The sequence below is a fragment of the Podarcis vaucheri genome, assembly GCF_965113315.1.
Source record: "Podarcis vaucheri genome assembly, chromosome: 13".
NCBI classification, from domain to species: Eukaryota; Metazoa; Chordata; class Lepidosauria; order Squamata; family Lacertidae; genus Podarcis; species Podarcis vaucheri.
Window position 1 is genome coordinate 39831666 of NC_138751.1, and position 26614 is coordinate 39858279.

At 43.4% G+C, this 26614-nt stretch overlaps 2 protein-coding genes and 1 long non-coding RNA gene across 3 annotated transcripts in view; 1 reads left to right on the plus strand and 2 right to left on the minus strand.

The window, feature by feature from the left end:
- Positions 1-26614, minus strand: part of LOC309515954 (uncharacterized protein) — a 108511-nt gene that overhangs the window by 18764 nt on the left and 63133 nt on the right. The window contains exons 16-19 of the mRNA XM_082194279.1: positions 26330-26557; positions 9244-9323; positions 3898-4180; positions 2342-3196 (exon numbers count right to left, since the gene is read on the minus strand). Coding sequence (XP_082050405.1) covers positions 2342-3196; positions 3898-4180; positions 9244-9323; positions 26330-26557 — 1446 coding nt within the window. The remainder of the gene's footprint in view (positions 1-2341; positions 3197-3897; positions 4181-9243; positions 9324-26329; positions 26558-26614) is intronic.
- The window catches only part of LOC309516083, a 71331-nt gene continuing 49220 nt past the window's right edge, over positions 4504-26614 (plus strand). Inside the window, exon 1 of the long non-coding RNA XR_014212756.1 lies at positions 4504-5472. This is a non-coding gene — a long non-coding RNA (uncharacterized lncRNA). The remainder of the gene's footprint in view (positions 5473-26614) is intronic.
- Positions 13000-15768, minus strand: LOC309516059 (vomeronasal type-2 receptor 26-like). Its single transcript, XM_082194564.1, has 3 exons — positions 15532-15768; positions 14514-14796; positions 13000-13154 (listed from the first exon to the last, which is right to left on the minus strand). The coding sequence occupies exons 1-3, from the start codon at positions 15744-15746 to the stop codon at positions 13134-13136; spliced, it is 519 nt and encodes a 172-aa protein (XP_082050690.1). The 5' UTR covers positions 15747-15768; the 3' UTR covers positions 13000-13133.

The following is a 26614-nucleotide window of genomic DNA, read 5'->3' on the forward strand; positions in this document are numbered from 1 at the left end:
GCGGCTATGGCACAAGCCTGCATTCGCTCCATAGGACGCACACACATTTCCCCTCAATTATTGGAGGGGAAAAACTGCGTCCAATGGAGCGAAAAATACGGTACTCCAAAGAATGAGCTACAAACTTGGAGACTGTGTGGAGAGTGATCTTGTTCTCAGGTCTAACTTGTAGATTTCCCACAGGGTCATTTTCTGTATAAAACCACAAATATCTACCTTATACAGTAACAACTGAAACAATATCACCGCCAGTTCAAAAGGCCAGAGATACTTTAATCTGACAAAAAACTGGGGGAAGAGGAATGTTTTCACCTGGCACCTAAAGAGATTTAGGTTTGAGTCTTCCTCAATCTAAGAAATCAATTTCCTCATTGCACTGTTGGTGAGAAAAACAGCTGCCCACAAACTCCATAGTCCCTGCTTCCTTCCCATCAGAGCAACCAACACCTCATTCTTGACAAGAGACTCATGAAATACCCTGGGATAGAGAGACACACAAGGTAACAGTCACATGTACACCATATCCAGATGCAGGACAAGACTGGCCATGGGTGTTATCCTGCACAAGATGGGCCATTGGCCTGATCTAGCAAGCTCGTCTTACGTTCTTATGTAGTGCAGAGGAAAGTCTATAAGTGCAATACCATTGTTTTCCTATATCTCATGGATGTAGGAAGTATGCCCCACCTGGTGAAAGTTTCAGGTTCAGAACGGATCTCCAGAACGAATTAAGTATTTAACCTGAGGTACCACTGTATTCTTACACAGTGCAGAGAAAAAAATGTTTAGAATCTGGCTGGAAAGGCAGGTATGTGCTGGACTGATGATCTGTAAGTAGAATAACATTCTCTTTTCCTATATCTCATGCATGTAGGAAGTATGCCCCACCTGGTGAAAGCTTCTGTGCCAAACTATCCTGTTGTCATCAATGGAAATTTGGTGGCCTGGGATGGCTTCCACATCCACCCTTCCAACCTTGACCCTCACGAAGGAGTTATTTGGAAAAGTGACCAGGTTTGTAATATCAAAGCCAGCTTCTACTTCCCTGTTCTCACCAAAAGATACAGTTTCTCCAGCAGAGTTGTTGAAGGAGACACTCCTAAGAAAGGGATGGAGCTGCATTGGAAGAAAAAGAGTAACTGTGAAGTAATGCATATGTCTCTCCTTATTGGCACTCACGATGCCTCCAGTCTGTCTATACATGCAGGAATTGCTATAAAAACCTAATCTGTTCCGGAGAAATAATTCGTAAGGTGAGCATTTGCCTTCTCGGGTGACGATTTCTATCGTTTCTTGTGGGGGAAATTCCAATACATTCCTCACTAAAATAAAAAAAACAGCATCCTTTCAGTTCCCACTGGTTGGATATCTCCTGCTTCCAAGGAAATGGTAATCAGCACGCTTGAACCTAATTAATGCACAAGGTGCTTGATGCCACAGAGGAAGTTGTCCTGCCAGGCTTGGCCAATGTCACTTCCCCTCACCTTGGGAGGAAATGGGCAACGAAACCTTTGGCTCCACTCAGCCTACATTTGAATGATGTTCCTGTGGAGCTCGGAGCTGCTCCCCCCAACCAGTTTCCTATGTTTCAGACAAGAATGGAGTCTGAAACCAGTATTTTCTATACCAATATTTACGACCTTTAACCATTTTGTAACCAAGCTATGTTTGACTGCCTGCAAAACTGACAGCCGTATGGAAAAGCACATGAATCTGGCCTTTGAAGCGTTTTGTATGTAAACAATGTATAACTTACTAATTGTGTGGTCTATCCTTGTGCTAAGTAAGTGGGATGCTTTGGGATTGACTTAAAGGGCACATTTTAAGATTTTAACACCTAAATTTCATGCCTTTATTTGCTGCAGGAGTTGCCATATTAAATCTCTTCTGGGTTCTGTCACGAAGGAATCCAACAAGAATGATAGTTTAGCAAGCTAAGTAAAAACTAAAAAACAGGTTTAAAGTCCTCTTCCTTGCTGTTCCCCATCTCATTTCCATAGCCAAAGATACTTTTTTCTCCAGCATTTCCTTGCCAGGTCTCTCCTACTCGTCTCAGTCTAGGCTGGGATCCCCCCTCTAACTTCTGTGCAGTGAAGCTGCTTTGGAAGAAGCAGCACAGTGCAGGATTGGATCCGCCTTCATTAACAGTTTCTCTGCACACAAAGGAAGTTGCTCACAAAAAAGGGGGACAGGTCTGGTACTTCACTGTCTTACTCCATGAGTAGCTTTTCTGCACACAAGGGGAGAATGTGCTCTTTCACTGGAGCCTGAAATTTTTCAGGGTACTGTTTTGCATATCACAGCCTATGTCAAATAAATTATATCTCATGATAGGCATTACCTGCCAAGGCCAAACCTCCTGCATCCCTCCTTCCACCGCTGCCCTGTATTTGGTTCTGGACAAGAACATGGCATGTAAAGCATGTGCCGTTGCATAGACAGCATTATAAACACTGTAGCTGTGGCCAGCCATGCTCATCTCAAAACCAGATGAAGGGAGATTCTCCAGCTTCTCCTCACCAGTGCAGGTTCCACTGGCCTGCTCCTCTGTATTGGAGTTTGGAAATAAACAGAGAAAGACTTGTGCCCAGAGCTGCTTGACAAAGCCATTTCCATTTTCCTCAAAAGGATTTTGTGCCTCAAGAAAGAATTTGAATCCTTGCACCACATTTGAATGAACTGTAAAGCAGAGGGAACCCTGGAAGACCTGCATATCCAGGTTCATTTGATAGGTCCGTGCTGTGAAATCCTGCTGTGCTGTCAGAATCCACACCTTGCCCACAGATGTCTTGGTCACAATTTCCAATTCACCAATTGCTACGATTTCTCTCAAGGTAAGCATGGACTTTATTCCCCCATAGAAAACCACCACCTTGGCTTTACTTTCCATAATAGCTTGATAAATTTGGATCAAGTCTGGAAACATGTCATAATACTCAGCCAAATGTATCATTTTCAGGATTGTCTCTGAGAAGGCCAAGCAAATGCCTTTCTGGGAGAGCAGAGGTTTCAGGGTCTGAATAAATCTCTCTCCACCTTCACTTTCTCTAGCAAGCAAGCCAACCCACGTCCAGCCAAAGTGCAGAAGTAACTCAACAATCCCAGTGTACTGATGGGCTTCATTGGGCACCATCTTGTAGAAAGAAGTGGATTGGCTTTGACCACCATCCTCTGGAGAAAAGGACCCATAAGTGAGCTAAAAGGAAATAAAGGGGCATCATCTACAATTGCAGAAGGACTGGGTATGTGCACCTAGGACCTGCCCACCCAGGAGGCAAAATGAGCCAGTTGCCTTAAGAAGGCAGGTTCCAGAAAGCTGGGAAGGGTGGCAGGTTGCACCCTGTGTTTCTCAGCCTCCACCTCTTTCTTTGCCATACCTCCAATCCCAGTTCCCTGAACTCCTGCTTTCCTCTTCTCTGCCCTCCTTTTCTTTATCCACTGTGATCTCTAGGTTTTTTCTGTACTGCTGCTTTTCTCTCCCCTGTTTCTTTCATGTTGCTTCACCACAAAATTTCAACTCCTGATTTCATGGCATCTTTCCTTACTCTCTCAAGCCACTAATACACAGAATTTGCATCAAGTGTCACAATGCATCAGCAGCTGACTCCTGATAGGCAGGCTTCCAGCTTTGCAAGAGAGCAGCTTTTGTCTCCAACCAGTAGGCCATGGAGCAAAGGTGAGAGGGTGTCAGCTGGTAGCATGGAATTTGGATACATGTTTTTAGGTGTGTTTGGACAAGGAACTGGGGTGAGATGAGAACTCTTCTACCATCACATTACCTTGTGAAGGGCAGAATCACTTTCTTTCGTCTCTCACAACTGTTTCTATATTACACAAATCCTTTCTGGGTACAAGAAATCATGGTGAATGTGTGAAATCCCCTAGGCAGCATCTTACCTGCGGAATCTTGTAGATGCCCAAGATGTTTGCCAGGTAGACAGAGATATCCAAGTCCAGTCCTCCAATAACTGCCACCAGGTGTTTCTGGTTGTTGCACTTGTAGTTGGGGACAAGTGTGGAGGGAAGGTTCAGAGCAGCCCAGTAGGTCATCCTTTCATCGAAGTAACTGTCACAGATGTGGAATCCTAGTGTAATATTAGGCAAGATCTTGGGGTTCTCATTGATCTCCTTGACAGCAAATACCAAGGCCAGAATATGCTGGTAGTTCTTTGGCACAATACTGCAACAAGAATTTTATGCTGTATCATTGAGAGATGTGCTATGCATGTTTTTCAGTGGGCTCTTTATGATTCTTGAGTATTTTAGTGTAAATTTTGCCCTAATATACACATATCTGCAGAACAATTTCCCCTAAAAGTGCAGAATTTTAGCTTAATGTAGGGCTCATTCAGATTTTCCCAATCCTGCCATTTTCCTCCACGAAAATCTGATCTTTACCGCTGAACTGGAACTCACACCTCCCTCATAACCTCTCCCAACTAACAGTTAACTGACATTTCTTCACTGATCACTACCTTCAGCTGAATATGGTCAGAATGTCTATAAAGATTAAAGACAATCATCTAGCCTGACTTGGATGAGAACATCAGGGGTTATTCGAGAATCACCTCAAAGGAGAGGTGAGCCTTTAATACCCCTCACACAAGAGTTTCTGAGGTGAAGATTAAGAACAGAGAAGGGCTTTCCATCTTAAACTAGGGCTGTTTAATCTTTGAGTCCTCCTCTTGTTAAACTCTCCTTGGAAGAGATTTGGTAGGATGTGGGGAGGAGAGAACACATCAACAAGACCAGGCTCTCTCATCTCACTGACACATTCAGATCTGCATTTCCCTTCAGTGGAAGTAAATCCAACTGAAATCAGGGGAACTAGCTTCTGAGGAGGTCTGGTTAGAGCTGGGGGATATTTCAGTATCATTTGACATTTGATGTCTTTACTGGGTATTAAGGCGCTGGTGGATAGTTAGCCTTTCTTTGAAGTCTTCTTTGTCAAAAACAGCAAAGAGATGAGAAGCAAGTCCGCCAACAATAAGATGACCAGGTTGGTAGTATTCATGTGGAATTCTGGACAGATCATGGACGGTGCAACTCGTGGTATGTTTGCACACCAGATGTGGTAGATGAAAGAGAAGGGGCACAATAAACAGCAGCATATTGAAGCAAATGTTCTTTCTCATCAAGCAATCTTATTTCCATCCAGCAAATGAACCTTGCTTCACAACAAACCTCAGTACAATATTCTGCCTTATGATGAACAACGCTTCTCTAACAATTCACAGATTAAAATTCTATTTTATAACTTTATTAAGAAAATAGTTAAACTCCTTCCTCTTCCTCTGTCCTCTCCCTTGCAAAGAATTGCAGAAAGAGGTTATAATACCCATGTTTTGACATTGGTTAGTATTCTCTGGAAATCTACTGAGACATTATCCAAGGGATACTTAGCCATGTTGAGAGTGATAATTATAGGTGAGGTAATAACAAGCTCTCTTTACATCAGAAACATCAGAAAATGTCCCCCAATAATAATAATAACCCTGTTTCTGATGTTTCATTCAAAGTTCTTTCTGACTGTTTATGGGACAACAAAAGGGCATGCAGAATTAACAGCCACGAGGAAAAGAAGAATAGTGGGCCAGTCTCTTATCAGTGTTGACCAGTGGAAATGATTAATCTGATGTCCTAAAATTTCCCACCTGAACACCAGTTGATTAGTTTTCTGACAATTATACTGAGACGAAGGAATGGTGAAAAGGACAACTATTTGTTTTCCTGACAGAAAAGCACCTCACCACTAGTCAGTGGGACACTATATAGAATTAATAAATAAAAAGTAGTGAATGGTGATATTACATTTTCTAATAAAATGGAGCTTAATTTCACTCCTGTTCAAAATGCTTTTACTCCAAAATATTCATTCAGAAGCATTCTACCCATCGTATAACAATAAACCCATTAAAAATACCAAAATCGTTATTCATTGAATTTTAAGTTTAAAACTCCCACACCAGGAATGGTCTAGCATATATTGCCCATGACCACAGGCATCCCCCACTGCACACGATAAATAAACAAATAAATTAATTAATACCCGGAAATGGAGGGAGAGAGCTGGAGAGGTCTCATGGCTTGTGAGGGCAGAGACTGGAAGGGCAGCAGGGGGTTGTTTACGCTACTCAGCCCCCCCCCCCCCCCACCTGACAGTTAATGTGCATAGAAGAGCAGCAGAAGCAGCAACTTTTCCACACATCCCCCAGTCAGCCCCCAAAATTCCAGATGTGGGTATTTTAGGTGCAGTATTTTTGATCTGGAATGGAGGGAGAGCAGCAGAGAAGACATTCAAAGAGATTTAGAGGGTGCTCCCAACTTATCCAATCTTCATTTATGAATGTGGGCCAGTTGAACATAATCCCCAAGTAACTGGGACTCGCTGTACTGAAATCTCTGTGACTGGTTCATCATGACAGTAGCACAGCCACTTCCAACCTCTGAAGGAGGTGTTGTTGCGGGCATCACACCCCCAACACACGCGCAGAGACTGGCTTCCAGCCCCATGCGATCTGGGAAATCCTCGGCCGCGTCATCCCCGGCCAGCCAATCGGCTTGCCCCGGGGTGTGTGGCTTGCCTCGTTTAAGGCAAGCGTGGCTGGGAATCTCCCTCTTTGGCCACTCAGCTGCGTTGGTTTCCCACCTGCCCGCCCTTCAAGGTTCCTCTTTTGACCTTGCTATGGACCTCGGTTGGTCGCCGTTAAGGGGCCGGATAGGATTTTTTTCCACTTGGCAAATTGGCACCAGCCATTGGGTTTTTTGCCTACCTCGTAACAAATCATCACAACTTTCTCGGCTTTGGCGGTTAGGCATTGGTATGGGTATTGTTATGTAGATATATGGGTGGTAGCGCCATCACCTCCCCCGGATATTGAAGGGTAGTCCAGTAAAGGATTCCGGGGGCCGTGGCCCCGTCCAAAGCCTATGGAAACCAGGGCCCAAGGCACGCCCCCGAGCGGTGACCCCGGGGGAGTGCCTAGTTGATGTGCATCAGCAGGGCTCCCCTGCTGGTGTTAACCCTTCCCGGTCTTCAAGCAAGCAGGCTGAAGCTGGATAGTCAATAGGACCAATGCCTAAGCCAATACCACTCATCACCTGTAGCCAATAAATTTGTGGCCTAATTATAGCCTATTAACCTAAATTACTGTGTCCTGTGTCTTTATTTCTACTGGTGGGAGGCGGGATCTCGCCACACAACTCTACTGAAATCTTAGTGAGAGGGAAAAACCTAGAAAGGAACAAGCCTTTTAAAAAAATGCCTCTCAGCATATTGTTTTTTCTTGTTCAGTCTCTAATCAATTACGCTCTGAATTTTTAGTCAGTCTCAATATTTTATGGTACTCATGACAGTTTTTTGGTTTCCAAATAAGCCTTAGGGTTAAAACAAGATGAGGGGCTCTTGTCTCAGAGAGACCACAGGGGAGTTTAAAATAAATTGCACATAACAGTTGCAACATGTAAAATACAACATAATCAAAAGGTGTGGATCAAGAGAGATTAAATTGCTCATAGTTTGGTGGAAAAAAACCACAGGATGAAAGGATAATTTATTATTTCCTCTTTATTAACTGCTCCTTGCTGTTCAGATCAGGCCTCAACACAATGATGTAGGATTTGGGGGCAAAGATGGAGCCCAGTAAGCCAGCACTGGAGGCCAAGATGGAGAAGATCTCCACAGCCACCATATATTTCCCCTTGGTGCTCAGGTACACTGGAACAAAGGAGATCCAAACACTACAAAACAAGAGCATGCTGAAGGTGATGAATTTGGCCTCATTGAAGCTGTCAGGCAGTTTCCTGGCAAAAAAGGCCACAACAAAGCTGATAATGGCCAAAAAGCCCATGTAGCCCAGGACACAGTAAAACAGGGCAACTGACCCTTCGTTACAACCTAGAATGATTTCTCTCCTCATTGAGTGCATGTCAGAATCTGGGAATGGGGGAGAGGTTCCTAACCACATACTGCAAATGCCTGCTTGGATAAGGGAACAAGAAATCACAATGGTGTTTCCAAGTCTTTTCCCCACCCACTTCCTCATTCTGGATCCTGGTTTGGTGGCCACAAAGGCCAGAACCACCGTGATCGTTTTGGCCAGAACACAAGAAACGGTCACTGTGAAAACAAGGCCAAAAGCCATTTGTCGGAGCAGGCAGCTCACTCTTTCTGGAGGGCTGAGGAAGATCCATGGGCAGAGGAAGCAGAGCAGGAGGAAAGTGAGGAGAGTGTAGGTGAGGTCCTGATTGTTTGCTCTGACAATGGGTGTGTCCTGATGTTTAATGAAGATGACTAGGACCACCACTGTGAGGAGAGAGAGAGAAAGAGCCAACAATGCTAAGCTCATCCCCAGAGGCTCTTTAAAAGACAGGAAGCTGATGGTCTTTGGAATGCATTGTGATTGGTCTCTGTTTGGATAGTGGTCCTTTGGGCACGCAACACAGTCAACCATGTCTGGAAAGAAAATAATACATTCAGATTTTGGATGTGTTGGAGAGCAACTGCTAAAGCTTCGAGTATGGAACTGATAATGTTAAATTAGAGGTATCACACATATTTCCAGAGTAACCAGAATGAACGTGATGCATGAGAACTCAACCTCCATCTTTGTGGTGGGTTATGTGGTGTGTCCTGTGATGGCTTGCTCACTCCACATAAACCACATTTTTGTTGTTCAGAACAGGTACAGTCCATGACCTTTCTGCACAGGGGTGCCATTCCCAGCCCGTTCCACCCCCACGCCCTATACTGAACCCTTCCAACTTGCTCGGGTGCACGATTGTGCATCAATCAGACGGATGTTTGTTTGTTATTGCCTGAATTAAGGAAGGTGTCTCCTACCAAGTCATATCACTGGTGCATTTAATTCAAAATTGCCTGCTGTGCATTTAATTCAAAATTACCTGCGACAAAGATTACAAGATGGGTGACAAATGGATTCTTTTTAGGAGTGGGTCCATAATCCTTTATGGGGGCTATCTGCCAATAAGTATGGAGGAGAAATTTGGTTTTTATTCCCCTTGAATGAGAAAGATATCTAAATTGCATTCCTTGAATCAAAACGTAAACCAAAGTAAATTTTCCCTTAAAAATGTGTACTTCTCTAAACATTTGTGATGCAGTTCTCCAATCAAACAATATGTACAAAAATGCACACGTTACTACTGATTTATTTATTTATTCTTTTCCTCAACTTCTAACATGACATACGCTTTGAAAATTATATATCCTGTGTCTCTTACCCTTTTGGGATGAAATCTTTCCTTGAGGACATGGAGCACAACCATAGCAGCAGAATGGCTCCCCCTCCTTCTTCTCCTTCCTGGAACCAGGAGGGCAACTTGGGTTACATACCGAAAGGGGTGGCACCTGCTCATTGAAAGAAACAGATAAACAGTTTAGCACACAGAAGTAAGTAGCACTTTTGGCTTCTTTTTTCTTCCAGCTGGCAGTAGGAAGACACCAAATACAGTGTATTCGAAACACAGTGCCAGGCTACAAACACAGTGCCAAAATAATAATAATGTGGAAATTGACCATGTTTTAGCCCTTTTCTGGCATTCAGAAAGAATGTATGACCACTGAAATTGGGAAGGGGGTTGGGGGTTCATCTTTGCCAGTCCTGCCCCCTTCCCCCCCCATATATAAAGTAATACCTTTCACACCTCCAATTTTCTAATCGTAGGAAGTGTAAAAAAAAACAAAAAACATGCTTTGTGAAGATGACAGAAGTGTAATTCCAAAAATGATCTACAAATGTGGAGACTTTGTGGTGTGTGGTCTCACCAGCTCTGCCCATCTTGTTCCCATAGCTGTTCCACCAATGATCTTTGCATACTAAGCGGAAAGCTCTGACAGGCTGAACACAATGAGAAGCCTCCCTGTAGGAGGTTCCGTATGACCAAGCTGTAACGGTTCTCTTCCTCGTCGTTCTTCGGAATCCATCTAGGCTCCCCTCCGACAATGATTAACGACCTAAGTCTTTGATGAGGCTCAGGCACGCTCCCCTATTACGCAGAGTATCCGAACAGCTGAAGGAGCTGAAATATGTGCTACATTGCTACATTTATTCCTAACTACGCAGGACAGAAAAGAATATGCGACTACTCTCTCTGTGAGAGACAGTGAACAACAGGAAACAAAGAAAGAGGAAACTAGTAACATCAACATCCGTCTCCCGTCTCCCGTGAGACTTCCAGCAATCTGGAATGTCAATAGAGTCTTGTGACTCCAAAACCTGCACAGTGGTACAACAGAAACCTAACACTCCCTGTGATTTGGGATTTTGTGTTTTTTCTCGGTCCCCAAATATGAGTCTTCTAAAGGGGTTCAGCCAAATGTTCTTAGAAGCTCCCTTCACACTCCCTGCCACGCATTTTATCTTAACAGATGCAATTTCAAGTGTATTTTATCCTACCAGGTGTATTCTTCAAACCATTTTGGTCCTTTTTTGAGTTGAGAATGTACCACAAGATCCACAGAAATGTGAAACCTGAAGGATAAGCAATGATGTTCCAATATGTGTACTAGTCTGAGAGTTTCCATAAAATTGTAGACAATATGAAATTCTCCTCCACCCTTGCCTACAGTTCCTTTTTCCTTAGGATACATGTGGCTAGCATAAGCACACTTGGTTTTGGGTTGTTTTTTTTAAAAGAACATGAATAATGGAATGTGTGGTTTGTCTTAGGTGTCTCACTAGAATTAGGGCTGCCATATGTCCGGGATTTCAAAGGCGGAAGCAGCGTCCTGGGGAAAGTTCTGGAAGGTGGAGGTTTGTCCTGGATCTTTGGAAGTAAAACAAAAAATTGTGGGATTTTGGCATTTTTGTAAAAAAGAAAAAGTTCAACAACTTTCAGGGTGTCCTGCAATATGTCAACCCTAGTATCACTGAAAGGTGTGATAGTTTGGGTGTGATTTCTCCTCCATTAAGTCAATGTAAGAAATACATTAGAGGAATGTTTTCGGCTGGTGCCTACAGATACAAAGGGAGGTGCCAGGCAAGCCATGTCTTGGGGAGGGCTGATTCTTCTCCAATCTAAGAAGGCCCTTTCCTCATTCTACACTTGGTGACAAAGAATAGCTACCCACAAACCTCCACAGCCCCTACTTCCTTCTCAACCATCAGCATTTGAACTGAAAGCGACAAACCCCTTCTTCTTCCCAAGAGACTCATGAAATACACTGGGATGAAAAGAGCCCCAAGCCAAAAGCCACAATCCATATTCAGAAGCTGGACAAGACTGGCCAATGGCAATATTCTGCACTAGTTGGGTATTGATCTGAGCCAGCAAGGTCATCTTATGTTGTGATTTCTGCATTGCAGGCCAAATAGCCGTTGTGATGACTTCCAACTTAAGATTCTACAGGGCAGAGAAAGAAAATTTAGAATCTGGCTGGAAAGGCAGGTATGTCCTGGACTGATGATCTGTAAGTATAATATCATTCTTTTTTCCTATCTCTCATAGATGTAGGAATTATGCCTCACCTGGTGAAAGCTTCTGTGCCACACCATTCTGTTGTCATCAAGGGTGAATTCCTGGACTGCGGCAGCCTCCCCGCCTACCCTTCCAACCTTGACTCTCATGAAGGAGTTATTTGGGAAAGTGACCAGGTTGGTAATATCAAAACCAGCTTCTACTTCCCTGTTCGCACTGAAAGATACCGTTTCCCCAGCAGAGTTGTTAAAGGAGACAGTCCTAAGAAAGGGGTGGAGCTGCATTGAAAGAAAAAAAGTAACTTTGAAGCAATGCAAATGTCTCTCCTTTCTCACATTCAGGATGCCTCCAGACTGTCAACACAGAGAGGTGGTGACATGCAAATATAATCTGTTTTCTGAGAAATGGTTTGTAGGACGAGCATTCACATATTGAGCCAATGATCTCCATTGTTTCCTATGGGGAAAATCCCAATGCGTGTCTGACCATGCTTGGATATCTACACACACTCTCACTGCCCAACAATCCTCATATAACCAGCATGCTTGAGTCTAATAAATACATAACGGGTTTAATGCAGGGGTCAGCAAACCTTTTCAGCAGGGGGCCGGTCCACTGTCCCTCAGACCTTGGGGGGGGCAGACTATATTTTGGAGGGGGGGAAGGAACAAACTCCTATACTCCACAAAAAACCCAGAGATGCATTTTGAATAAAAGGACACTTTCTATTCATGTAAAAACACGCTGATTCCTGGACAGTCTGCGGGCCAGATTTAGAAGGCAATTGGGCCGGATCCAGCCCCCGTGCCTTAGTTTGTCTACCCATGGTTTAATGTCATAGAAAAAAGTGTTCTGACAGACTCGGCCAACGCCCCTTCTCCTTACCTTGGGAAGAAATGGGCAACAAAGCCTATTGTTCTGCTCACTGTATATGTGAATTTCATTTGTGTGGAGATCTGAACTGCTCCCTGCAGCCGCATGGAATTAAGAAGCCTGTTTTTCAGATAAGAATGTAATCTGAAACCACCATTTTCTATACCAATAGAAAGATTAGGAACTTTTACCATTTTTTCTTCTACTTCTGCAACATTTTTATGAGTGTTGTGTTCCAAAAAACTGTTGAACTTAGAAGAGTTTTGTAAGTAAACCACATTATGACCTGCTAAGCTTGTGATCTATTTTTGTGCTAGGAAAGTGGGATATTCTGGAATTCACGGGAAAGGGCATATTTTAAGGTTTTACATCCTGTATTTCCATGCTTCTGTTTGCTGCATGTTTTCCCATGCACACAAAGGTAGTTGCTCACAAGAAAACTGGAGAGTGCAGGATTGGGTCCTCCTGCTTACCAGCTGTAAGCAGAACAGTTTGATTCTTCACTGAGCTAGTCCTCAATGAGCAGCTTCTCTGCACACAAACGGGGAATGTGGAGCTTAAAATTTTTCAGGGTATTGTTTTACATATCACAGCCTATGTAAAATAAATTATATCTTATGACAGGCATTACTTGCCAAGGCCGGAACTCCTGCATCTCTCCTTCCACCATTCTCCTATATTTGGGTCCAGGCAGGAACATGGCATGTAGAGCATGTGCTATGGCATAGACAGCAGTATAGAGACTGTAGCTGTGGCCAGACATGGTCATCTCAAAAGCAGACAAAGGGAGATTCTCCAGCTTCTCCTCTCCGGTGCAGGTTTCACTGGCCTGCTCCTCTGTACTGGAGTTTGGAAATAAACAGAGAAATACCTGTGCCCAGAACTGCTTGACAAAGCCATTTCCATTTGCCTCAAAAGGATTTTGTGCCTGAAGAAAGGCTTTGAATCCTTGTACCACATTTGAATGAACTGTAAAGGAGAGGGAACCATGAGAGATTTGCATATCCAGGCTCATTCGCAAGGGCGGTGCTGTGTAATCCAGTTGTGCCGTCAAAATCCACACCTTGCCATCAGATGTCTTGGTCACATTTTCCATTTCACCTAGTACTATCATTGTCTGCAAGGCAAGTATGGACTTTGTTCCTCCATAGACAACCACCACCTTGGCTTTACTTTCCATAATAGCTTGATAAATTTGCATCCAGTGGGGAAACATGTCATAATACTCAGCCAAATATGCCATGTTCAGGGTTGTCTCTGAGAAGGCCAAGCAAATGCCTTTGTGGGAGAGAAGAGGTTTCAGGATCTGAATAAATCTCTCTCCACCTTCACTTTCTCTAGCAAGCAATCCAACCCATGTCCAACCAAAGTGCAGAAGTAACTCAACAATCCCAGTGTACTGATGGGCTTCATTGGGCACCATCTTGTAGAAAGAAGTGGATTGGCTTTGACCACCATCCTTTGGAGAAAAGGAGCCATAAGTGAGCTAAAAGGAAATAAAGGAGCATCATCTATAATTGCAGAAGGACTGGGTATGTGCACCCAGGACCTGCCCACCCAGGAGGCAAAATGAGCCAGTTGCCTTAAGAAGGCAGGTTCCACAAAGCTGGGAGGAGTGGCAGGTTGCACCCTGTGTTTCTCAGCTTCCACCTCCTTCTTTGCCATACCTCCAATCCCAGTTCCCTGAACTCCTGCTTTCCTCTCCAACATCCGCCTTTTCTTTCTACACTTTTTCCTCTATGCCTTCCTGTGTTGCTTCTTTCCTCTCCCCTGTATTTTCCACTTTGCTTCACCGCAGCATTTCAACTCCTGATTTCATGGCGTCTTCCCTTCCCTTCTCTTCCCTTCATCTCTCAAGCCACTAACACACAGAATCCCCATCAAGTGCCACAATGTGTGTGCAGCTGACTCCTGATAGGCAGGCTTCCAGCTTTGCAAGAGAGCAGCTTTTGACTCCAACCGGTAGGCCATGTAGCAAAGGTGAGAGGGTGTCAGTTGGCAGAATGGAATTGGGATACATGTTTTTAGGTGTGTATGGACAAGGAAGTGGGGTGAGATGAGAACTTTTCTATCATCACCTTACCTTGTGAAGGGCAGGATCACTCTTCTTCGTCTCTCACAACTATTTCTATATTATACAAATCCTTTCTTGATAGAAGACATCATGGTGGATGTGTGAAATCCCCTATGCAGCATCTTACCTGGGGAATCTTGTAGATGCCCAAGATGTTTGCCAGGTAGACAGAGATATCCAAGTCTAGTCCCCCAATAACTGCTGCCAGGTGTTTCTGGTTGTTGCACTTGTAGTTGGGTATAAGGGTAGAGGGAAGGTTCAGAGCAGCCCAGTAGGTCATCCTTTCATCAAAGTAAGTGTCATAGATGTGGAATCCCAGTGTAATATTAGGCAAGATCTTGGGGTTCTCATTGATCTCCTTGACAGCAAATACCAAGGCCAGAATATGCTGGTAGTTCTTTGGCACAATTCTGCAAAGAGAATTTTATGCTGTATCATTGAGAGATATACTATGCATGTTGTTCAGGGGGCTCTTGATAATTTTGCCCTAATACACACATATCTGCAGAACAATTTCAACTTAAAGAGTAGAATTTTAACTTAATGTAGGGCTCATTCAGACTTTCCCACTCCTGCCATTTTCCTCCAGGAGAATCAGATCTTTACCGCTGAACTGGAACTCACACCTCCCCCATAACGTCTCCCAACTGACAGTTAACTGACATTTATTCACAGATCACTACCTTCAGCAGAATATAGTCAGAATGTATCTAATCCATGCCCTGTCTATAACTGTTAAAGACAATCGTCTAGCCTGACTTGGATGAGAATATCAGGGGTTATTTGAGCATCACCTCAAAGGAGAGGTGAGCCTTGTGTAAGACACTTCAAACGAGAGTTTCTGTGGTGAAGACTAAGAACAGAGAAGGACTTTCAATCTTAAACTAGGGAGGTTTAATCTTTGAGTCCTCCTCTTGTTAAACTCTCCTTGGAAGAGATTTGCTGGGATGTGGGGAGGAGAGAACACATCAACAAGACCAGGCTCTCTCATCTCACTGACACATTCAGATCTGCATTTCTCTTCAGTGGAAGTAAATCCCACTGAAATCAGGGGAACTAGCTTCTGAGGAGGCCTGGTTAGAGCTGGGGGATATTTCAGTATCATTTGACATTTGATCTGATTATTTGACATTGGATGGCTTTACTGGGTATTAAGGCGCTGGTGGATAGTTAGCCTTTCTTTGAATTCTTCTTTGTCAAAAACAGCAAAGAGATGAGAAGCAAGTCCGCCAACAATAAGATGACCAGGTTGGTAGTATTCATGTGGAATGCTGGACAGATCATGGATGGTGCAACTCGTGGTATGTTTGACCAGCAAATGTGGCAGATGAAAGAGAAGGGGCACAATAAACAGCAGCATATTGAAGCACCTTTTCTTTCCCATCAAATAGCCTTCTTTCCATCCAGCACATGCACCTTGCTTCACAACCAACCTCAGTACAATATTCTGCCTTGTCACCAAAGACACTTCTCTAAAAATTCACAGATTAAAATCCTATTTTATAACTTGATTAAGAGAAAGGTGAAAATCCTTCCTCTTTCTCTGTCCTCTCTCTTGCTTAGAATGGCAGGAAGAGGTTACAATACCCATGTTTTGATATTGGTTAGTATTCTCTGGAAATCTACATTATCCAAGGGAGACTTAGCCAAGCTGAGAGTGATAATTATAGGTGAGATAATAACAAGCTCTCTTTACCTCAGGAACATCAGAAAATGCCCAAACATAATAATAACAACCCTGTTTCTGATCTTTCATTCAAAGTTCTTTCTGACTGTTTATGGGACAACAAAAGCCCATGCAGAATTAACAGCAATGAGAAATTCACTGGGCCAGTCTCCTACCAATGTTGACCAGTGAAAATGATTAATCTGACCTCCTAAAGTTTCCCACCTGAGCACCACTTCATTAGTTTTCTGACAATTATACCGAGACGAAAGAATGGTGAAAAGGACAACTATTTGTGTTCCTGATAGAAAGAATAAGAATAAGAATAAGAATAAGAATAAGAAGAATAAGAATAAGAATAAGAATAAGAATAAGAATAAGAATAAGAATAAGAATAAGAATAAGAATGAGAATATATTATTTATACCCCATCCACTCTGTGTGGCTTCCAACAGAATATTAAAATACAATAATCTATTAAACATTTAAAGCTTCCCTAAACAGGGCTGCCTTCAGATGTCTTCTAAAAGTCTGGTAGTTGTTTTTCTCTTTGACATCTGATGGGGGGGCATTCCACAGGGCGGGTACCACTACCAAGAAGGCTCTCTGCCTGGTTCCCTGTAGCTTTGTTTCTCACAGTGAGGGAACTGCCAGAAGGCCCACAGAGCTGGACCTCAGTGTCCGGGCAGAACGATGGGAGTGGAGACGCTTCTTCAGGTATTTTGGATGGATGCCCTTTAGGACTTTAAAGGTCAGCACCAACACTTTGAATTGTGCTCAGAAACATACTGGGAGCCAGGGTAGGTCTTTCAAGAACTGTGTTATGTGGTCTCAGCGGCCCCTCCCAGTCACCAGTCTAGCTGCTGCATTCTGGATTAGTTGTAGTTTCCAGGTCACCTTCAACGCATGAGGGAAGAGAACAGAACCCTGAGGCACCCCACAAGTGTAAGCCCAGGGGTCTGAACACTCACCTCTCCCCCCCCCACTTTCTGAACACGGCCCAGGAGGAAGGAGGGAACCACTGTATTACAGTGCCCCCAACTCCCAGCCCCTCTAGACGGTCCAGAAGGATGTTATGGTCGATGGTGTCAAAAGCCACTGAGAGATCCAGCAGAGCAAGGAAACAGCTCTCACCTTTGTCCCTAGCCCGCCGGAGATCATGGACCAGTGCACCCTAGGCAGTTTCAGTCCCATGATGAGGCCTGAATCCCGACTGGAAGGGATCCAAATGGTCTGCTTCTTCCTGGCGTGCCTGGAGTTGTTCAGCAACCACTCGCTCAATCACCTTGCCCAAGAATGGAAGATTTGAGACTGGGTGATAGTTGGCTATATTGGCAGCATCTAAAGATGGTTTTTAAAGAAGCAGTTTGATAACCGCCTCTTTCAGCGGGTCTGGGAAGGCTCCGTCACAGAGAGAAGCATTCACCACCCCACGAAAACCCATCACCCAGCCCTTCCCGCCTAGCTTTTATAAGCCAAGACGGGCAGGGATCAAGGAGACAGGTGGTCACTTTCACTCGTCCAAACAGCCTGTCCACATCCTTGGAGGAAAAGCACCTCACAACTGGTTGGTAGGACAGTATATAGAAGTAATAAATAAAAAGTAGTGTGTGGTGGTATTATACTTATTAATAAAATGGAGCTTAATTTCACTCATGTTCAAAATGCTTTTACTCCAAAATATTCATTCAGATGCATTCTGCCCCATTTATTAACAATAAACCCATTAAAAAAACCCAAAATTGTTATGCATTGAATTTTAAGTTTAAAAATCCCCATGAGGAATGGTCTAGTGCATATTACCCATGACTACAGGAATCCCCCACTGCACACAATAAATAAACAAATAATTTAATTAATACCCAGAAATGGAGGGAGAGAGCTGGAGAGTTGTCATGGCTTGTGAGGGTAGAGACTAGAGGTGCAGCAGGGGGTTGTTTATGCTGCTCAGCCCCCACCCCCACCTGACAGGTAATGTGCATAGAGAAGAGCAGCAGAAGCAGCAACTTTCCCCACACATCCCACACTCAGCCCCCAAAATGCCAGATGTGGGTATTTTAGGTGCAGTATTCTTGATCTGGAATGGAGAGAGAGCAGCAGAGAAGACATTCAATGGGTTTTAGAGGGTGCTCCCCACTTATCCAATCTTCATTTATGTGTGGGGGGCACTTGAACATAAGCCACAAGTAAGTGGGACTCGCTGTACTGAAATCTCTGAGACTGGCTAATCATGACAGTAGCAACTCGACAGAAACTTTACTGAGAGGAAAAAACCTTGAAAGGAATGAGACTTTTAAATAATAATAATAATAATAATAATAATAATAATAATAATAATGCCTCTCAATGTATTATTTTTTTCTGTTCAGTTTCTAATCAATTACCCTCTGAGGTTCTAGTCAGGTCTCAATATTTTATGGTACTGATGGCTGTTTTTTGGTTTCCAAATAATGCTTAGGGTTAAAACAAGATAAGGGGCTCCTGTTTCAGAGAGACCATATTTTGGTTTTAAAAGAAATTGCACATAGGAATTGCAACATGTAAAATACAACACAATTTAATGGTGTGGATACAGAGGGATTACATTGCTCATATTTTGGTAGGAAAACCCCCACAAAGATGAAAAGATAATTCATTATTTCCTCTTTATTAAGCACTCCTTGCTGTTCAGTTCAGGCCTCAACACAATGATGTAGCATTTGGGAGCAAAGATGGAGCCCAGTATCCCAGCACTGGAGGCCAAGATGGAGAAGATCTCCACAGCCACCATGTATTTCCCCTTGGTGCTCAGGTACACTGGAACAAAGGAGATCCAAACACTACAAAACAAGAACATGCTGAAGGTGATGAATTTGGCCTCATTGAAGCTCTCAGGCAGTTTCCTGGCAAAAAAGGCCACAACAAAGCTGACAATGGCCAAAAAGCCCATGTAGCTCAGGACACAGTAAAACAGGGCAACTGACCCTTCGTTGCAGCCTAGAACGATTTCTCTCATCACAGACTGCATGTCAGAATCAGGGAATGGGGGATAGGTTCCCAACCACACAGCACAAATGCCCGCTTGGATAAGGGAACAAGAAATCACAATGGAGCTTGCCAGTCTTTTCCCCACCCACTTCCTCATTCGGGATCCTGGTTTGGTGGCCACAAAGGCCAGAACCACCGTGATCGTTTTGGCCAGAACACAAGAAACGGTCACTGTGAAAACAAGGCCAAAAGCCATTTGTCGGAGCAGGCAGCTCACTCTTTCTGGAGGGCTGAGGAAGATCAATGGGCAGAGGAAGCAGAGCAGGAGGGAAGTGAGGAGGGTGTAGGTGAGGTCCCGATTGTTTGCTCTGACAATGGGTGTGTCCTGATGTTTAATGAAGATGGCTAGGATCACCACAGTGAGGAGAGAGAGAGAAAGAGCCAACAATGCTAAGCTCATCCCCAGAGGCTCTTTAAAGGACAGGAAGCTGATGGTCTTTGGAATACATTGTGATTGGTTTCTGTGTGGATAGTGGTCCTTTGGGCATGCAACACAGTCAACCATGTCTGGAAAGATAATAAAACATTCAGATTTTCGATGTGTTGGAGAGCAGCTGCTAACGGTGTGAGTATGGAACTGATAATGTTAAATTAGAGGTATCACGCATATTTTCGGAGTAACCTGATTGAAAGTCATGCATGAGAACCCCACCTCAGAACATAGCTGTCAACGTTTCCCTTTCAGATTTCAGATGTGTTGCAAAGCAGCTACTAATGGTGTCAGTATGGAACTCATAAGCTTAAATTAGATATATCACAGACATTTCCAGAGTAACCAGATTGAGAGTGATGCCTGAGAACCCCACCTCAGCACTTTGTGTTGGGTCATGTGCAGAGGTGGAGCTACTTGCTCTGACACCCAGAGCGGCATGTGGGCGGGACTAGCCAGCCCAAAGGGGCAGGCGTGGGGGGCGCTGCTAGCTGCCCATGCAGCAAGCATCCAAGGGCACTGCCAGTGCAGTGAGCGTTGGGGGGAGGGTGGCGTGGCGATGTCAGCCCCCTCAGGGATTTCACCCAGGGTGGTCCACACACCCCGCACCCTCCTTCCTCTGCCAGTGGGTGTGTGGGTGTCCTGTGATGGCTTACTAACTCCCCATAAACCGTGTTGTGCAGTTTAGATGGACAAAGTTGGTAAGTACAAATACAAATCAGCCTCGCATTATAATTGTTCAGAACAGGAACTCAGGAATGTGTCATCCCAACTCAGATCTCTGGTCCATTCAGCTCAGCATTGCCTACTCTATTTTAACATTCATCATGGGTGACAAATCCTTTTTTGTAGAGGGGGGGACAAGGACAACGTCCATATTCCATTATGGGGGCTGTGTGCCAATAGGGATGGAGGAGAAATTTGATTTTGTTGACATTTGGATGGGAAAGTTATGTAAATTGTACTTCGTGAACCAACACAAAGCATAATAGAGTTTCCCTGAAAAATGGTACAATTCTCCAATCAAACAAAATGTACAAAATGTATATTTCCATAACTTTTCCATAATTTCTAAGATTACTTATGTTTGAAAACTATATCCCTTTTGTTTCTTACCTTTCTCAGATGAAATCTTTCCTTGAGGACATGGAGCACAACCATAGCAGCAGAATGGCTCCCCCTCCTTCTTCTCCTTGCTGGAACCAGGAGGACAACTTGGGTTACACACAGAAAGGGGTGGAATCTGCCCATTTAAATAAACACTTAAACACTTTAGCACACAGAAATCATTAGCACTTTTTGTGTCCTTTTTCTTCCAGCCAGCAGTAGGAAGACACTAAACTACTTATTTGAAACTCGGTGCCAAGTTACTCATTTTGTGTTTGAAAAAAATTATACTTCATTATATCACTGTGGAAAAGAGAACTGCGAGAAAATGGAATCTTATTTGAGTGATTATTACATATTCCAAGTACCCAAAGAAAATCGGCCAGGTTTGAATGCACCTGTATTGATATCTGAATTACAAATGGCAATTGTCAGGGGACTGCCATCGGAAAGCGGGAGGGAGGCAGGGGGATACAGAGAGCCTCCAGTGATTCTGAGAAGCAGCTCCTCGCCTGGCAGTGGAGAAAATCATAACTCCAGTGGAGCCGAGGGGGAGGGGAGTAGCCGGGTATAGGGAGGGCTCAAAGATGCTACAGAGAGCCTTACCTAGCCCGGCCAGCCAGGAGGCACACACACCGCTGCCATCGCCCTGCTTGCACAGAGGGGTGAAACGTAAGGAGGGGAGGTAGAGATTTGGGGTGTCTAAGTTCATATGCTGGGGAAGAAACCGGAAAGGGGCACTCCCGGAATCTGCAAGTGACTAAGACAGACATGAACTTTTGAGTTGTGCACCGTGAGTTTGCACCAATAAAACCTGAAAAAGACAGTCTTGCCTGGTTACTCACGAGCAACCACCTGCACATCTGACAGCAATAAATAGAATGAAGATGGGGAAAACACCCAGGCCAGATGGACTTGCGACATTTTATTATAAAAAGTTTCAGGATGCACTTATTGAACCACTTAAGGACACCATGAATAAAATTTGGGTGACTGGAGTAATTCCTGCTTCAAGGAAGGATGCATTCACTGATCCTTAAACAGGATAGTGACTTAGCAAAGACAAAAAATTACAGACCTATTTCTTTATTGAACTGTGACTATTAACTATTTGCTACAATTATAGCTAACAGACTAAAAAAGACATTGACTGGGTCAGTCCACAGAGACCAAGCCGGGTTCCTACTAGGCCAACAAATGAAGGACAACGTAACAAATGCAATTAAGTTAATAGAGTATTTGGAAGTGAGAAATGAATAACAGGCCACATTAATATTTTTAGATGCAGAGAAAGACTTTGATTATATTTAATGGTCATTTTTGATTAAGGTTTTAGAGAAAATGGAAGTAGGTAATTCTTTCCTGGGTGATCTATACCGATCAATCCGCAAATATTTTAATAAATAATATTCCTTCATACAAATGCAAAATAGAAAAAGGAACAAGACAAGGGTGTCCCCTGTCTCCATTGCTGTTTATTTAGAAATATTGCTTCAGAATATAAGGACAAATAGGGAAATTAAAAGTACTGAGGTGGGATGCAGAGTCTATAAATTAATAAATATAAAATATGCAGAGATTTATGATATGTAAAAGAAACCATGGAAAGAGAAGAAGGGAAGTCATTGATATTATAAGGATGTTAAAATGAGTATTTTAAATTGCTAAACAAAATTTAATTAAGAAAAATATATGAAAAAATAACAATGCTGAAACTTACCATGTTTGAGCCCCTTTCAGGCATTCAGGAAGAATGCATGAGGATGCAAATGGGGAAGAGGATTTAGGATTCATCTTCACCAGCACAGCCCCTATTCTTCCCATATTGTTGTTTGGTCGTTTAGTCATGTCTGACTCTTCATGACCCCATGGACCAGAGCACGCCAGGCACTCCTGTCTTCCACTGCCTCCTGCAGTTTGGGCAAACTCATGTTTATAGCTTCAAGAACACTGTCCACCATCTCATCCTCTGTTGTCCCCTTCTCCTTGTGCCCACAGTCTTTCCCAACATCAGGGTCTTTTCCAGGGAGTCTTCTCTTCTCATGAGGTGGCCAAAGTATTGGAGCCTCAGCTTTAGGATCTGTCCTTCCAGTGAGCACTCAGGGCTGATTTCCTTCAGAATGGAGAGGTTTGATCTTCTTGCAGTCCATGGGACTCTCAAGAGTCTCCTCCAGCAGCATAATCCAAAAGCATCAATTCTTCGGCAATCAGCCTGGGAAAACCATAGCTTTAATGATACAGACCTTTGTCGGCAAGGTGATGTCTCTGCTTTTTAAGATGTCTAGGTTTGTGATTGCTTTTCTCCCAAGAAGCAGACGTCTTTTAATTTCATGAATTCTGTCACCATTTGCAGTGATCATGGAACCCAAGAAAGTAAAATCTCTTACTACCTCCATTTCTTCCCCTTCTATTTGCCAGGAGGGGATGGGCCCAGTGGCCACGATCTTCATTTTTTTGATGTTGAGCTTCAGACCATATTTTGTGCTCTCCTCTTTCACCTTCATTAAAAGATTCTTTAATTCCTCCTTACTTTCTGCTATCAAGGTTGTGTCATCTGCATATCTGAGGTTGTTGATATTTCTTCCAGCAATCTCAATTCATCCAGTGCAGCCTTTTGCATGATGAATTCTGCATATAAGTTAAATAAGCAGAGAGACAATATACAGCCTTGTACTCCTTTCCCAATTTTGAACCAATCAGTTGTTCCATATCCAGTTCTAACTGTAGCTTCTTGTCCCACATAGAGATTTCTCAGGAGACAGATGAGGTGATTAGGCACTCCCGTTTCTTTAAGAACTTGCCATAGTTTGCTATGCTCAACACAGTCAAATGTTTTTGCGTAGTCAATGAAACAGAAGTAGATTTTTTTTCTGGAACTCTCTAGCTTACTTCATAATCCAGTGCATATTTGCAATTTGGTCTCTGGTTCCTCTTCCCCTTCGAAATCCAGCTTGCACTTCTGAGAGTTTTCGGTCCACATACTGATTAAGCCTGCCTTGTAGAATTTTAAGCTTGCTTAACCTTGCTAGGGTGTGAAATGAGCGCAATTGTGCGGTAGTTGGAGCATTCTTTGGCACTGCACTTCTTTGGGATTGGGATGTAGACTAATCCTCTCCAACCCACTGGCCACTGCTGAATTTTCCAAACTTAGAATCATAGAATCATAGAATCATAGAGTTGGAAGAGACCACAAGGGCCATCGAGTCCAACCCCCTGCCAAGCAGGAAACACCATCAGAGCACTCCTGACATATGGTTGTCAAGCCTCTGCTTAAAGACCTCCAAAGTAGGAGACTCCACCACACTCCTTGGCAGCAAATTCCACTGTCGAACAGCTCTTACTGTCAGGAAGTTCTTCCTAACGTTTAGGTGGAATCTTCTTTCTTGTAGTTTGGATCCATTGCTCCGTGTCCGCTTCTCTGGAGCAGCAGAAAACAACCTTTCTCCCTCCTCTATGTGACATCCTTTTATATATTTGAACATGGCTATCATATCACCCCTTAACCTCCTCTTCTCCAGGCTAAACATGCCCAGCTCCCTTAGCCGTTCCTCATAAGGCATCGTTTCCAGGCCTTTGACCATTTTGGTTGCCCTCCTCTGGACACGTTCCAGTTTGTCAGTGTCCTTCTTGAACTGTGGTGCCCAGAACTGGACAAAGTACTCCAGGTGAGGTCTGACCAGAGCAGAAACTTGCTGGCATATTGAGTGTAGCACCTTAACAACATCATCTTTTAAAATTTTAAATAGTTCAACTGGAATATCATCACTTCCACTGGCCTTGTTATTAGCAGTGCTTTCTAAGGCTCATTTGACCTCACTCTCCAGGATGTCTGGCTCAAGGTCAGCAACCACACTCCAATTTTCTTGAACAGATCTCTGGTTTTTCCCATTCTATTGTTTTCCTCTATTTCTTTACATCGCTCGTTTAATTTTGATGCTGCCCATCTGGTGATGCCTCTTGTGTTGTTGGAAAAGAGTGTTTATGATGACCAGCTTGTTCTCTTGACAAAACTCTATTAGCCTTTGCCCTACTTTGTTTTGAACTCCAAGGCCAAAATTTCCAGTTGTTCCTTTTATCTCTTGACTCCCTACTTTAGCATTCCAATCCCCTCTAATGAGAAGAACATCCTTCTTTGGTGTCGCTTCTATAAGGTGTTGTAAGTCTTCATAGAATTGGTCAATTTCAGTTTCTTCAGTACCGGTAGTTGGTGCATAAACTTGGATTACTGTGATGTTAAACGGTCTGCCTTGGTTTTGTATCGAGATCATTCTATCATTTTTGAGATTGCATCCCAGTACAGCTTTCGCCACTCTTTTGTTGACTATGAGGGCCGCTCCATTTCTTCTACAGGATTCTTGCCCACTGTAGTAGATACGATGGTCAGCTGAACTGAATTTGCCCATTCCCGTCCATTTTAGTTCACTGATGCCCAGGATGTCAATATTTATTCTTGCCATCTCATTTTTGACCACATCCAGCTTACCAAGGTTCATGGTTCTTACATTCCAGGTTCCTATGCAATATTTTTCTTTACAGCATTGGACTTTCCTTTCACTTCCAGGCATATCTGCAATTGAGTGACCTTTTGGCTTTGGCCCAGCCGCTTCATCAGCTCTGGATCTACTTGTACTTGTCCTCTGCTCTTCCCCAGTAGCATGTTGGACGCCTTCCGACCTGAGGGGTTCATCTTCCAGCGTCATAACTTTTATATGCTGGTTGTTTTTGTCCATGGAATTTTCTAGGTTGTGGGACATTGAACGCCAGGAACTAACAGCAGCAGCAAAGAAAACACACTCCCCTCTTAACTTTCAGCTTTCTTGGGCACATGAAATTAACCACAATTATCTTGAATTTTTGCTCAATACTCATGATAGAAGGGCATTTTCGCTGACCAGGTTTAATTCAAATCCTTCAAACCTCCTATGGGGAATCTTCTTGAGAATGGTGGAAGGAGAAAGAATTTGCACATGTGAAGACCATCAGTTGGAAACTCTTAAACATATGGTTCTTAAACGTAAACTATATGTTGATCTCCGCCAGCAGTTCCTAGGTATCTGAAGAAGTGTGCATGCACACAAAAGCTCCTACCAATAAAAAAATTAGTTGGTCTATGAGGTGCTACTGGAAGGAATTTTTTTATTTTGTTTTGACTATAGCAGACCAACACAGCTACCTACCTGTACCTTACATGGTAACAACCAAAACAATATCAACCCCAGATCAAAAGGCGAGAGATATTTTAATCTGACAACAAACTGGGAGAAGAGGTATGTTTTCACCTGGCGCCTAAAGATATGTAGGGAAGAGAGCCTCCTTGGAGGGGGAGAGATTGATTTTTAAAAAATTCTTTGGCCCCCATTGTTTGAGTCTTCCTAAATCTAAGAAGTCCATTTCCTCATTCCACTGTTGGTGAGAAAACAGCTACCCACAAACTCCATAGTCCCTGCTTCCTTCCCATCGGAGCAACAAACACCTCATTCTTGACAAGAGACTCATGAAATACCCTGAGATAGAGAGACACACAAGGTAACAGTCACATGCATGCCATATCCAGATGCAGGACAAGACTGGCCATGGGTGTTATCCTGGACAAGATGGGCCATTGGACTGATCCAGCAAGCTTTTCTTTTGTTCTTATGTAGTGCAGAGGAAAATCTAAAAATGCAATAATATTGTTTTCCTATATTTCATGGAAGTAGGAATTATGCCCCACCTGGTGAAAGCTTCTGTGCCAAACCATTCTGTTGTCATCAATGGAAATTTGCTGGCCTGGGATGGCTTGCACATCCACCCTTCCAACCTTAACCCTCAGGAAGGAATTGTTTGGAAAAGTGACCAGGTTGGTAATATCAAAGCCAGCTTCAACTTCCCTGTTCTCACCAAAAGATACAGTTTCTCCAGCAGAGTTGTTGCAGGAGACACTCCTAAGGAAGGGATGGAGCTGCATTGGAAGAAAAAGTAGTAACTGTGAAGTAATGCATATGTCTCTCCTTATTGG